A 14,611-nucleotide genomic window follows, 5' to 3' on the forward strand; every position below is an offset into this window, starting at 1 on the left:
TATAAAATTTAACCCTTCTAACCTAGAGGCTATTAAATTCCAAATGGTGTTACAGATGAAACCATGCACGAATGCACCTGCCTAGGAACTTGCACCCATAACCTCACAATCAGTTTAGTGTGTAACCCAGAAAATTGCCAGCCCTATATATATTCTGACCCTAAGCTCTTACCTTATGAAGGCTGGTTTGAAATACATATCAAGTCAGAGGAAGGGGAGGAAAGGGACCTTCTGACTCAATCCAAGAAGGTCCCTCCCTGCTACAGGGGACTTATTTCCTTGTGTTTTGATGCTTGCCATGCCATGTACCTCAAAAGCCTAAGTAGTCCAGAAGCCTCCTGTAAGAGCCTAACACAGGAGAGGCTTAGCAGTAACAGTCCCAAGCACCTAATAGGGCCTCCAGAGACTGGAGGTCCAAACTGCACCCTGTGGTCTACCCATATGCAACTCCACCTATCAGGAAGGGCTGCCACACTTACCAGCAAGCCAACAACATCCTATTGTAAAATGAAAACCTGTAACCCTTTAAATTCCACCATCTTAAGGACAGATCTACCCTTTTGGACCACAGGACACTCCGTAATACCGCAAATTGGCAGGACAGGAACAGGCCCCAGAGTTTCATTATGTATTATCAAAAAGGCTCAGACATGTCCACACCAACGATTCTGAGCTTTTGAATCATTCTATGAGCATGCTGAATAGGAGCTGTGTGGGCCGTCCCCCTTGGCTAGAAACCTATTTGCTTAACTTGCTGAAAACATTGCTGGCAGCCTCGGCATTTCTTCATGCTACATTTGTGAAGGAACCAACATGGAAGACCATTGGTCATGGGAGGCAAGGGAATTGATGTCAAAATAACCTCACTCTAACTGTCTCATCCCTGGAATCTGTGCTTGCAAGCCTGAGCATCTGGCTCTTAAAAACCTCTATAATTGGGAGGTTTTGTATTGCTTGCTGGGGAAAATGGTATGAGAATTAATGTGCCTGGAATGACAATACTACAATGAGAAAGTAGGGAAAACTTGATGATGGGGTAGAAAATACAACCCTGCATCACCCACCGAGTTCATTCTCTTATTTCCCTTCTTTAAGCATCTCTTGGCACCAACTTGAAGCTCCAAATACCTGGCAGGTCCCCGCTGAACTTTATTGCGTCTGTGGACCACGGGCATTTAGGCGGTTACCAGACAAATGGACAGGGGCTTGTGTACTAGGAACAATTAAGCTGTCCTTTCTAATCCCTCTAAGGCAAGGAGACGCCTTAGGGTACACCATCTATGATGACATTAAAGGGAGAAATAAATGGGGTGTAACCATAGGGGACTGGAAAGCCAATGAATGGTCCCCTGAAAGAACAATTCAATATTATGGCCCAGCTACCTGGGAAGAAGATAGAATGGGGGGGGGGGGGACACCACACCTCTATAATATGCTCTACTGTATCATACGGTTACAGGTAGTACTTGAAAACATTACTAATGACACAGCGAGAGCCTGAAATCTGCTTGCCTACCAAGCCACAAAAATGAGGAATGCTGTTTATCAAAATGGACTGGCCTAGATTACCTCCTAGCCCAAGAGGGAGGGGTATGTGGAAAATTCGATCTAACCAATTGCTGCCTAGAAATCAATGACAATGGAAAGGTCATCGAGGATATAACTGCCAAGATGGAGAAATTAGCCCATGTCCCAGTCCAGACTTGGAAAGGATGGTCTCCAGACTCCCTTTTTGGAGGCTGGTTTTTCTCTCTTGGAGGATTCAAAGCCTTAGTAGGAGTAGCTCTGGTCACACTGGGAGCCTGCCTTAGACTCCCTTGCTTCTTATCTCTCCTTATTAGAAACATCCAATTAGCCACGGAAGCTCTAGTAACCAAACAAACACTCAACTGATGGCTTTACCCAAACATCAGCCCACATGAAGAACTAATCCTCCATGAAGAATTAAATAACAGTGATGCTTTCTATTAAACCTGACTTATAAAAAGCATGAAAGGCGCATATGGAGGCTGGGCGCGGTGGCTCACACCTGTAATCCCAGCACTTTGGGAGGACGAGGCGGGTGGATCACTAGGTCAACAGATCGAGACCATCCTGGTCAACATGGTGAAACCCCGTCTCTACTAAAAATGCAAAAAATTAGCTGGGCATGGGGGCGCGTGCCTGTAATCCCAGCTACTCAGGAGGCTGAGGCAGGAGAATTGCCTGAACCCAGGAGGTGGAGGTTGCAGTGAGCCGAGATCGTGCCATTGCACTCCAGCCTGGGTAACGAGAATGAAACTCTGTCTCAAAAAAAGAAAGCTGCATATGGAGCGGGAGATTAGAGCAGAAAAACAAATGCTCCTTCTTTCCTTTGATATAAGCACACTTCCCTAAGCCCTTCCCCCTTACTCTGCTCTGCAAATTGTATGAGTTTATCGATTCTTGTTCTCTGTAACTGATAATTACGAGTTTCTGTTTCTCATCTCAGCAGCACAGCAAAGGTCATGAGAAATGCCTATGCAGACCTGGACTCCCACCATCTAGGCGCCACAATGGAGGACACCAGATAAGCTTGTGCAAGGCTCCTTGAGCAACCTAGGTAATGGCCATCTGGGCTGCACAGCCAAAGATGTATGTGCCTATCATTGCTTGATAAACTGCCTTTGTTCTGCACCTGTGAAGTCTGTTTTAGTGAAGTCTGTTTAGTTTCATGTATAAAATCCAAGCCCTGCCATTGTTCATACCTCAGTGTTTGGATGTGAATCTGCTGAGCCATTGCACCTAAATAAATTCCTCCTGTTCCACCCATTGGTCTCTCCGGCCTCCTGATTCCCAAAACACATGCATATTTATGAGAGTGGGACATTTCAACACACATGAACTACAGATAAATGTTAAATACAGACAAAAATTAGTGAGGATGTTGAAGATTTGAACAATTAAATTGTACAAGGGTAATCTAACAGACATATAGACATCTGATAGACAGATAGATGTCTCATAGGTATTTAACCCTAAGGACCCATGCCACTAAAAAAGTTTAAAATGATAAAAAATGTTTATGACATATAACTATTGTTGGCTGTCCACAATGTAATAAAGTTAGAAATCTATAATAAAACAGTGCTGAGAATCTCAAATGTTTGAAATGAAACAAATGCATTCTTAGCTTCCTCATGGGAAAAAGAATAAATTGTAATAAAATAATTAAATAACTAGAATGGTATATCAATGAAAACACTGAGTAGGTAAACTCGTGAGATGATGCTAACCCAGGCAATAACCAAAGGGATTTTTAGAGCTTTAAATGTGTGTGTGTGTGTGTTTCAAACACACATGCACATACACACACACATACCAACACAGGAAAATGAAGGAATTTATATTTAGAAAAGGACAGAAGGTAACTACATTAAAGTAGAACAAACTGATAATTCAGTATCTCAATACGTACTGCCATATTTCCTATCTCAAATAAGAATAACTGGTACAATATGTTTTTAAAATTCCACAAGGATATATTTATGTTCAAAGACAATATCAGCATTGCCCCTGACATCTGGTTTTCCAGAAATTAAACAGAAACATAAAGGAGTAAACAGAGCTGAATGCACAAGCTGAACGCACAGGTTCTAACTCTACCATCCCAGTGGTTTCTGGGATATTAGTTTCCAAAAGGAAAATGAGGCACTTATCAGGAGTGAGAAGATCATATCCAGATTCAGAGTTTTCATCTGACTAACGAGGCAGAACACCTTGTACTAGGTTGAGTAGCGTTTCATATTCACTCAGAACTTCACCACATGAGCTTATTTGAAAACAGAGTCTTTGCAAATGGAATTAGTTGTTAAAATAAGATGATGCTGGATTACAGCAGGACTTAAATCTAATCCAGTAGCTTTTCTATATTATAGAAATGTTTCATAAGAAAATAAAATTTTAGAAATAAAAGGCAGAAATTTATAAATAGACTATATACCATAGACGTAACAAAAAAAAAATAAATAAAAAGCAGGTGAAGCATAATAACAATAAAATAATCTAGAAAGGCAAGTAAAGAGAGGAAGCACAAATAAACACTATTAAGAATGAAAAAGGGAGTTTAAGTACAGATACTTATTACATTTACATAGCAATTTTAGATATAACAACGCGAAAACATTAAATAGAGAATTTTCTAGACAAATATATCGACTTAACCCAAGAAAGACTCCCCAAGGTATTTAATAATCAAACTCCCAAAACTCAAGGATAAAGAAAGGATCCTAAATGCAGCAAGAGAGAGAGAGAAAAAAATCATAATATATCAGCGATGCAGGCCTTGGTTTGTGGATGGCATTTCTAGACCTGCCCTGGGCCAGAGGAGAGCCCATTGATCTGAAGGGACAGCCCCGGACCTGGCTGTACTGACCACAAACTGACTGAAAAACCCTTATTCTTGGAATGAACCTTGGTGGCAGCTAGTCAACAGGTGCTGTGGGTCAGGGAAGGTGGTGGCCACAAGAAGAGAAAGTGGAGAGAAGAGTGGGAAGGACGTTGTCTTGTGGCTTGGGTGCCAGTTTTCACAGCACAATAGGATGAGAGGTAGATTTTGAAGAATTCTGACTTCAGACCTAGGATCCCTCTAAATTATTTTATTGCTGTGTATCTCTCCCTGTAAATCTATTAATGTTTCCTTTATATGTTTAGATACCCCCAGAGGGGTTGAGCATGGCAGGCCCTGTTGCAAGTCCAGTGAAGAGGCCAAGAAATATCCTGCATCACTACTAGAAAAGGCAACATTTAAATATTTGATCTTGTTTTCTCTATTTATTGTACAGTTTGTAGAGACGTGGGAGATACGTTTCGGGCACAATGAATAAACACGTATGCAAGAGAATAAAACAGATTTTGCTTCTCCCAGAGAAAAGGCAGATGCAATGAAGACACACCTTATCAATGGGTTTTGCTTTCTCAAGTTAAAGTCAGTTTTTCTGAATCCCATTTCCATGGGCCCAGTTGAAACTTAACACATACTATAATATGTTGTCTCATAATTATACATCACAATTATTTGAATATTTCTGTTTCTTCTGCAGGATCTTAATGGAAGATTGGAAGAAGATGCATTGAGTTTGTTAGTCAAACACAATTTCAAATTATAAATTAATATTCATAATTTCTGAAAATACACAACTTAATATGAAAAATATATATCATTATAGCATAAATCCAGGTTTAGGCCTAAGTAACACATCTAAAGTATTTCTCTCTCTCTCAATCTCTCTCTCTCTCTGTATGTGTCTGTGTGTGTCTATGTGTGTGTGTTTTAAGGTATCAGGCTTTTCTCTTTATTTAGGCTATTAATCTACCTTCTTCTTTTTACCTCCACTTATATTCTAGTCACTGGTTTTATTAGCAGTTACAACTACCAAGCAATTATTTTTTATTGTATTACATACTAACCATGCCTCCCACTTTAAATTTTTATGGATCATATACCCTAATATTAACAATAAATATATAGCGATATCCTAACCATGGGTACCCCATTTTTATAGTTTGTTTTATTATAAATTCATAAGCTTGTTCATTGTTCCACTGTAAGTAAAGAAGGTTGAAATTCTCAGTGAAAATACCAAGAACTCTTCAAGATAACATCTTAACGGGTCGATGCAATGTTAGCTGGCAACAGCATTGTCTTTCACGTGCAAATTACAGGTTTTACCGTCCGCTCCAGCAGAAGGGACAAAGTGTTCACTGTTACTTAAGAATTCTAAGTTTGCTCCGTCCATTAGTTTGCTTTCATTATCCAATGCCTTGGTATCTTTTTCTTGAAACGTTTTGTTGATTAAAAAAATGAATACAATATATAAAACAAGTGCTGGGGCTCGTAAAGCTAAATACAAGCCCAGGTAGACCCTTCTGTGAAAGAGAAGAAAGAGAGTCAAGTATCAGTTTACATTGTGTAAAATATCTTACATTTTTTATCTTCAGTATGCATACCTTAAAAGAAAATAAACCAAGTTACACATACAAATATAAGAGAACAACTCCATTTATTCTTTCCATTGGGGAAATAAAATGTTTTTCTATTATTAAAAAGGTTATGAAGCTACAGGAGCTAAACTGCTGGTGTCTCTAGCATTCTTTTTGGAGGGAGGAAAATATGTAACTCCAGCCCCATCAAGCCATCTCATTCTACCTAAGGAGTGGGAGACAGAAACTGAGAAGCATATTTGAAGTTCACAATCCAGAGGTACAGGCTTACTAAAAGATTGAGGCCTTATCAAAGAAATACAGAATGCTACTTTCCTTCAGAACCTTTTACCACATTAACATGAGGGAGAAATACGCTGATAACATGAATCAAAAGAAAGGAAGTGGGAGTAGCTGTATTGAGTGGGAGTAGCTGTATTGAGTGGGAGTAGCTGTATTAATTTCAAACAGAGCAGACTTAAAAGCAAGGAAATTTGTGAAGGATTAAAACAGTCTTTACATAATAGCGAAGGAGTTAGTTATCCTATTATCCCTTTAAAAAACAGAACAATACTTAACATATATGCATGTGAAAATGGAGTGTCTAAATATGTGAGAAAAATGACAGAGCTGCAAAGAGAAATGCAGTAAGTATTCTCTTAATATTGTCAACAGGGTCTTGGAAATCACAATTTTTTTTTTTTTTTTTTTTTTTTTTTTGTGACGGAGTTTCGCTCATGTTACCCAGGCTGGAGTGCAATGGCGCGATCTCGGCTCACCGCAACCTCCGCCTCCTGGGTTCAGGCAATTCTCCTGCCTCAGCCTCCCGAGTAGCTGGGATTACAGGCGCGCGCCACCATGCCCAGCTAATTTTTTGTATTTTTAGTAGAGACGGGGTTCCACCATGTTGACCAGGATGGTCTCGATCTCTTGATCTCGTGATCCACCCGCATTGGCCTCCCAAAGTGCTGGGATTACAGGCTTGAGCCACTGCGCCCGGCGATTTTAAGTGAAATTATCTATTGTATAATGAAACCAATTCCACCATAGATAATTGGTATAAAAATAGCTTTGTTCCTATGGCATGTAGTATATTGTTTTGCTTAAAGGCAGTTTCTAAGAACCTATGGACAATATTAAGTGGATAATTAATGTAAATGAATCCACAATTATATTGGAGACTTCAACATGCCTCTATCAGAAATGTAGAGATTCATCAGGCAAAGTTCAACAAGACATAGTTGAACTCAATAATACTATTAATCACAGTATAACACACGCAACCTACTCCATCAAACAGCAACAGACTACAAAGTCTTCCCAAGCTCATGTAGAATATTCACCAAGAGAGACCACATTCTGGGCTATAATTGATATCTTAAGAAATTTAAGGCCAGGCATGGTGGCTCAGGCCCCAGCACTTAGGGAGGTCAAGGTGGGCAGATCCCTTGAGGTCAAGAATTTGACACCAGCCTGATCAACATAGTGAACAAGGCGGTGATACCTCGTCTCTACAAAAATACAAAAAAAAAAAAAAAAAAAAAAAAAAGGCGCGATAGGACACACCTGTGATCTCAGCTTACTCAGGAGGCCAAGGCATAAGAATTGCCTGAACCCAGAAGGCAGAGGTTGCAGTGAGCAAGATCGTACCACTGTACTCCAGCCTGGGTAACAAAACAAGACCGTCTCAGAAAAAGAAAAGAAATTTGAAAGAATGGAACTCATGCAATATCTGTCCTCAAACCACAGTGGAATCAAACTAGAAGTTAATGACCGAAAGATAATTGGAAAATCTCAAAACCTGTGACGATTAAGCAACATACTTCTAAGAAACATGGGTCAAGATAAAATCTCATGAGAAATTTAAAAATATTTTGAAATAAGTGAAAATAAAATTATAACATCAAGTGTTATGGATGCAGCAAAAGCAGGCTTAAAAATATATGAAGAATATCTTAAATCAATCATTTAATCTTTTATCTTAGCAAACTAGAAAAAGAAGAGCAAATTAAGTCTGAAGCAATCTGCAGAAAATCAATAGTAAAAGTACAGCGCAGTGAAATTTGAAACAGGACATGCAGAGAGAAGATTAACAACAAAACCAAAAGCTGTTTCTCTGAAAAAAAAAAAAGAAAATTGATGAGTCCCTTGCTAGGATAATTTAGATTAAAGGAGGACATAATTTACTAATATCAGAAATCAAAGAAGGTACATCACTGCAGACCTCACTGACCTTGAAAGGAACTAAGGGGAATACCATAAACAGCACCAGGTTCCCAGTTTTAATCATCTGAATGAAACGGACCACTTCCTGGAAAGCTACCATTTACCTAAATTCACACAAGAAGCAACAGACCATCGGAATAGGCCTATATCTGTTAAAGAAATGATGGGTGATAACTTTCTAAAACAGAAAACACCAAACCAAGATGGGTTCACGGGTGAGCTCTATAAAACACTTAAGTAGGAATTTATACCAATTCATTACAATCTCCCACAGAGAAACAGAAGCAGCAGGAATACTTCCCGTTTCATCCTGTGAGGTCAGCATGATTCTAATACCCAGAGCAGACAAACATCATAAGAAAAGAAGACTTCAGAGGAATACATCTCACAAATATGGGTGCAGAAGTTCCCAAGAATAGCGAATTGACTTTGACGTTGCATTAAAAAATTATGCACCACAACCAAGTGGAATGTATTTCAGGTTTACAAGACTGGTTCAACATTCAAAAATCAATTATAAAATTTATTATATAAATAAAGACTAAAGAATAAAAATATCATATGATCACATCAATTGATTCAGAAAATGCACTTGACAAAATCAAACACCCATTCATAAACAAAAACTCTCATTAAACTAGGAATAGAGAAGAATTTTATCAAACTGATTAAAAACATATAGCAAAAACTCTACACATTTTGTACTGAATGGAGAAGAACTCAAAGCTTTCCTGCGAAGCTCAGGAACAAGCCAAGAATGTCCATTTTTGCCATTGACTTTCAACATGCGACAGAAAATCCATGTTAAAAAAAAGTGAAAATGGAATGAAATGTATACAGATTAAAAGGAAGAAATAAAATTGACTTTGCATATGTATATGTAGAAAATCTCAAATAATAGACAATTACAAATAATTGTCTATTATTTGAGATTTTTGTCTATTATTTGTAATAAGCAATTACAGCAAGGTTGCAGGATACAAGATTAATATGCTAATGTGCAAAGTTTTCCTATTCATCGGCAATGAACAAGTGGAATTTGTAATGGCAACAAAAGCCAAATAGACAAATAGAATTTGTCTAAACTCCAGAGCTTCTGCCCAGCAAAGGAAACTGTCATTAGAGCAAACTGGCAACCAACAAAATGGAAAAAAATGCAATCTACCCATCTGACAAAGGGCTAATAGCCAGAATCTACAAAAACTTAAATACATTTACAAGAAGAAAAGAAACAACCGCATGAAATGTGGACAAAGGATATAAACAGACACCTCTCAAAAGAAGACATTTATGCAGCCAACGAACATGAAAAAATGCTCATCACCACCGGTCATTAGAGAAATGCAAATCAGAACCCCATTGAGATACCATCTCATACCAGTTAGAACGGCGATCGCTAAAAAATCTGGAGACAACCGATGCTGGAGAGGACGTGGAGAAATAGGAACACTTTTACACTGCTGGTGGGAGTGTAAATTAGTGGAAACATTGTGGAAGACAGTGTGGAAGATCTGAGGTCAGGGGTTTGAGACCAGCCTGGCAGACATGGCGAAACCCCATCTCTACTAAAAATACAAAAAAAAAAAAAAAAAATTAGCTGGGCGTGGTGGCAGGCACCAGGAGGCTGAGGCAAGAGAATCACTTGAACCTGGGAGTCAGAGGCTATAGTGAGCCATATTGTGCCACTGCACTCCAGCCTGTGTGACAAAGAGGAACTCCATTTCACAAAAAGAAAAGAAAAGAAAGAAAGGAAAAGAAAAGAAATAAAATCTCCCATTTAGGGAAAGATTTTCTATAATTACTTTAAATTTAAGAGAATGTCTGTGAGGGTAGTGGATACTGCTTTACTAGAATTCCTGAAACAACTGGATCATTGCCCATTGGGGATGTTAGATGGTGAATTCACACATTAGGCAGAAGCAAGTTCTTTGAGTAAATTTGATCCATGGAGTTTTCTCCAGAGATCTGAACTAAGCTAGGAAACATTCCACACTTATAACAGTATGTTCTGCACACATTCTTCATGGAATGCTTCCTTTTCTTCCCATAATATATATGTGAATATATCAATATATTGTGAATAGGCTTCCATATTAGCAAATAAACAGATTTTTCTTTTTTTAAGATCTCAGAATATTCATTTACCTGCATGCACATTATCAATGTAATTGATCTCCTCTTGATTGGTTCTTACTTTATTTTCAGTATTTTGGGAGTGTAGCTATCTGTAGCATAAATTCCTACAAGTATTGCTGCTGGATCAGTTATGTACTTTGCCAACACAGTCTTCAAGCAGCATTTTTTTAAAATGTACATTTTTTGCATTTTAGGTTTTGGGGTACATGTGAAGAACATGCAAGATTGTTGCATAGGTACACACATGGCGATGTGATTTCAAGCAACATTTTTGATTGCTGACAATCTGTGTGACTTTTAATTATACTTCTTTCATTACCAAGATGATGTTCATGTTCTTATTCATTGATAACAGAACTGCAATCGTAACATAATTGATAATAACACAACTGCAATCTTTTTATGTTTTATAACCACTAGTGATTTTTTCTTTGAAAAATGTTTGATGATTTTTTTGTCTTTATATTTTATAGCAATTTTAGTTTTACCAAAAAACTGTATAGAAAGTATGGAGAGTTCTCTGCCCAGCATGTACACCGTGTCTCCTGTCATTAATATCTTGTATTAGTTCAGCAGATTTGTTACATTTGATGAAGAAATATTGATACATGATTGAATGCCTTATTTTACAGTAAAGTTCACTATTTATGTTGTAAAGTTCTGTAGGTTTGGCAAATGTATAATGTCATGATCCAATATTACAATATCATATGGAACAGTTTCACTGCCCTAAAAATCCCTTTTGCTACATCTGCTTCTCCCTGCCTTCTCCACACTGAGCCCTGAGATGTCCTGATAATGATGTCCGTTGTTTTGCCTTTCTTACAAGTTCATGTGTTAAAATTACACTATTTGAAGTTTTTAAAGACTGTCTTATTCAGCTATTTGAGTCTCAGTTTCATTTTTTCTTTTTTTTTTCTTTTTTTTTTTGAGACGGAGTTTCGCTCTTGTTACCCAGGCTGGAGTGCAATGGTGCGATCTCGGCTCACCTCAACCTCCGCCTCCTGGGTTCAGGCAGTTCTCCTGCCTCAGCCTCCTGAGTAGCTGGGATTACAGGCACGCGCCACCATGCCCAGCTAGTTTTTTGTATTTTTAGTAGAGACGGGGTTTCACCATGTTGACCAGGATGGTCTTGATCTCTTGACCTTGTGATCCACCCGCCTCGGCCTCCCAAAGTGCTGGAATTACAGGCTTGAGCCACCGCGCCCGGCCCCATTTTTTCTTTTTGTAGGTTGATAGCTGATTTTCTTTCATTGATTGATGTAGTTTGGATTTGTGAGGTAGCTGAGTAGCTAGGATTATAGGTATGCATCACAATGCCCAGCTAACTTTTTTCTTTTTTCTTTTTTTGTATTTTTACTAGAGACAAGGTTTCACCATGTTGGCCTGGCTGTTCTGGAACTCCTGATCGCAAGTGGTCTGCCTTGGCATCCCAAAGTGCTAGGATTACAGGCATAAGCCACCACACCTGGCCTGTTTTTATGGATTTTAAAGAGATCTTTATACACATAGGACATCTGTCTGTGTCTGTGTTTGATTTACACTTACAAGGGAGAACATAAGATATTTGGTTTTCTGTTCATGCATTAGTTCACTTAGGATTCTATGTCACTATTAGAGATGTTTACATTATTATTATTAGAAAAATACAATCCAAACTACAATTAGATACCATCTCACAACCGTCAGAATAGCTATTGTTAATGGGTCAAAAAATAACAGATTCTGAACAGGTAGTGGAAAAAAGGGAATGCTTATATGTGGCTGGTTGGAATGTAAATTAGTTCTGTCATTGTAGAAAGCAGTCTGACGATTTCTTAAACAACATAAAACAGATTTACCATTTAACCCATCAATCCTATTACTGGGTATATACACAAAGCAATATAAATCCTTTCACCATTATTTTTTCTATTATACTTTGAAGCATTTGGGTCATACTTACAAACACATTTCTTCTTCCTTGATAATTAAAAGAAATTCTACTATAAGTAGTTCTAATACTTATAGTTTCAGAAATCAAATTTATATATTTGATTAATATATAATTTACATATATATATTTGATCAATATATAAATTACAAATTAATGTTTCTATAAGAGAGAAGTTACAATTTTTGTAGCAGCTCTTTTTTCTACAGATAACAGAGTTATTTCAATGCCGCTTACAGAATACTTCTGCCTATGAATAGAAGAGTATCAAAACATTTTTGCCCATTTATTCTCAATTACCATATAAACAGAGCTACAGCTGGTCATTCTGTGCCTTCCTGGAGAAGCCAGAGGAGGAGAGCTTTGTAATCAAGAGATTCAAGTACAAATCCCAGCTGTATGACTTTCAGTTGTGCAATTTTGGACAAGTTACTCATTATTCTTGAATCTTGTTTTCTTCATATTTAAGGAAAAAGGAGGAACATATGCATGTCCTACAGCTTCTAAGAGTATTAAAAGGAGATACCAGATTGCCTGATACAATAGTGAATACAAAGCAAGTGTTCACTAAATGGTAACTATCATTATTCACATTATGATCACATTAAAAATTCTATACGTTAGACAATAGCATAGACAAAGGAAAAATCTGTTAATGAAATATGTTTATGACAACTTACCCAAAAAATGTGGAATTATATATCCTACAAGCCCCTCGTGATCCACAGCTGTTGATGGACCACTTCATACATGTTCTATCAATCAGAGCTCCAAAATATATTGGAGCTAGAATTCCTCCTGCAACATGAGATAAGAAGGTATCAATCCAAGTGAACTCTTTTAAATGTAACTGGGTGATAGTCTACACTGATACATTTTGGATTAATACAAGTTTAAAGTTTGGGAAAATTATGCAATTGTTTTGGCCTACACCCACTAGGTAACAAAATTATTAGAAATGGCAAAGACGTAAATCATATAGTAATGACATAGACATATCTGATCTACTCTTCTCTCCCTATATACGGAGGGAAGAAGGAGTATTACATATCTATGTACTCTGCTCTTTCTGCAATATGAATTAACTTAAGCCTGATTGGTGAAAAAAAAAAAGGAATGCTATTAGTAAAACATGAAATGCTAAAACATGAATGCTATCAGTAAAACATTGGTTCATATGGAATTTTTCCTAGGCGAGAATGGCTGGATTACTGGGAGTCAAATTATAACTTTATAACTTGACTGGGAGTCAAAATTATAACCAAACTCTCAGCTCAACTGCTATAAAGGCAGGAGAATTTAATACTATTTTAAAATAACTAAACTTAAATGCTTACACCTGATTCCTTTCCCAGAGAAGTTCAGGCCCAACTCAAAGAGTGCTAAGCTGTTGGCCGGTCTGACTTCTTTCTGGGCTCAGAGCCCAATTTTCTCCTTCTTCGGGCCACTGGGGTCTGCAGTCCTGCATTCTGTCTCCACTGACTTCAAGCACTTTGAACTATCTCCTAAAGCAACCTAGGCAGCAGGCTGGGTCTCTGCTGCTCAGTTTCGTTTCTGTCAGCGCACAATGGTGCATGTATTTTCAGTGGTCTGTCCCTAAGTCAACTTTTGTTTGTAGTGCATGATTCTGCTGAATGTGTGGCACTCCAGGGTTACCGATGTTGTTTATAGAAGTATAAATTCTGAGATTAACTCTTAGTTTTAAGAATAGGTAATTTGGTCAAACTTTTGAGGGACATCATAGCAGAGAGCTATCCTTCAGATGGCAGAACTGAAGCATACAAGTTGTTACTTTGTTCTTGCTCTGTTTTATAATTCACACATTTTAGAACCTAATTTCTGAATATCTCTTTTAGTTTAATACACTACATAGGCCTTCTACCATTTACACATATATCATATTTAAGACAATTGCTTATGCATTGGAAGTTTGGTACTAAGTGTGGATGTTTCCCACAGAAGTATTTAGGCTCCATTGTGCCACGTATTGGACATATCAAAACCGGAGGCTCACAGTTAGAATGGCAAAATTTATTTTCTTCTGTTTTATGTTGCTGAGACAATGTCTTCTCTTGTCAGAGTCTAACGGTCACATGTCAGAAGGATTCCTAACTACCAGATGCTATTTTCAGCCTCTGTGTCCCAGGTTCTAGGAGCAAGCTATCTTCATTGAATCTGTAGGTAGAGAACTGCCAAGATGACAGAGGCTTGAAGATTAGGGACACAGAAAAGGGAATGCCGGGACAGAGCCAATGGAACCCTGCAGCGTCTCCATCTTCTCTCTCCCCAATCCTTCGTATTTCCTTTTACCTTTCAGGATCTGTGAGCTTCTCACCAAATACATTTCACATACAACTTCTTCACTGTACTTTGGTC

At 38.0% G+C, this 14,611-nt stretch overlaps 1 protein-coding gene across 2 annotated transcripts in view; it reads right to left on the reverse strand.

Moving 5' to 3' along the window:
* Positions 1-4,776: 4,776 nt before the first annotated feature.
* The window catches only part of LOC100404555 (solute carrier organic anion transporter family member 1B3), an 81,265-nt gene continuing 71,430 nt past the window's right edge, over positions 4,777-14,611 (reverse strand). For both annotated transcript variants that reach the window (XM_035255179.3, XM_002752097.8), the window contains exons 14-15: positions 12,916-13,033; positions 4,777-5,886 (exon numbers count right to left, since the gene is read on the reverse strand). In XM_035255179.3, the coding sequence (XP_035111070.3) occupies positions 5,643-5,886; positions 12,916-13,033 (362 nt within the window). In that variant the 3' untranslated portion in view covers positions 4,777-5,642. The remainder of the gene's footprint in view (positions 5,887-12,915; positions 13,034-14,611) is intronic.

This window comes from Callithrix jacchus, chromosome 9 (assembly GCF_049354715.1).
Source record: "Callithrix jacchus isolate 240 chromosome 9, calJac240_pri, whole genome shotgun sequence".
Classification (NCBI taxonomy): domain Eukaryota; kingdom Metazoa; phylum Chordata; class Mammalia; order Primates; family Cebidae; genus Callithrix; species Callithrix jacchus.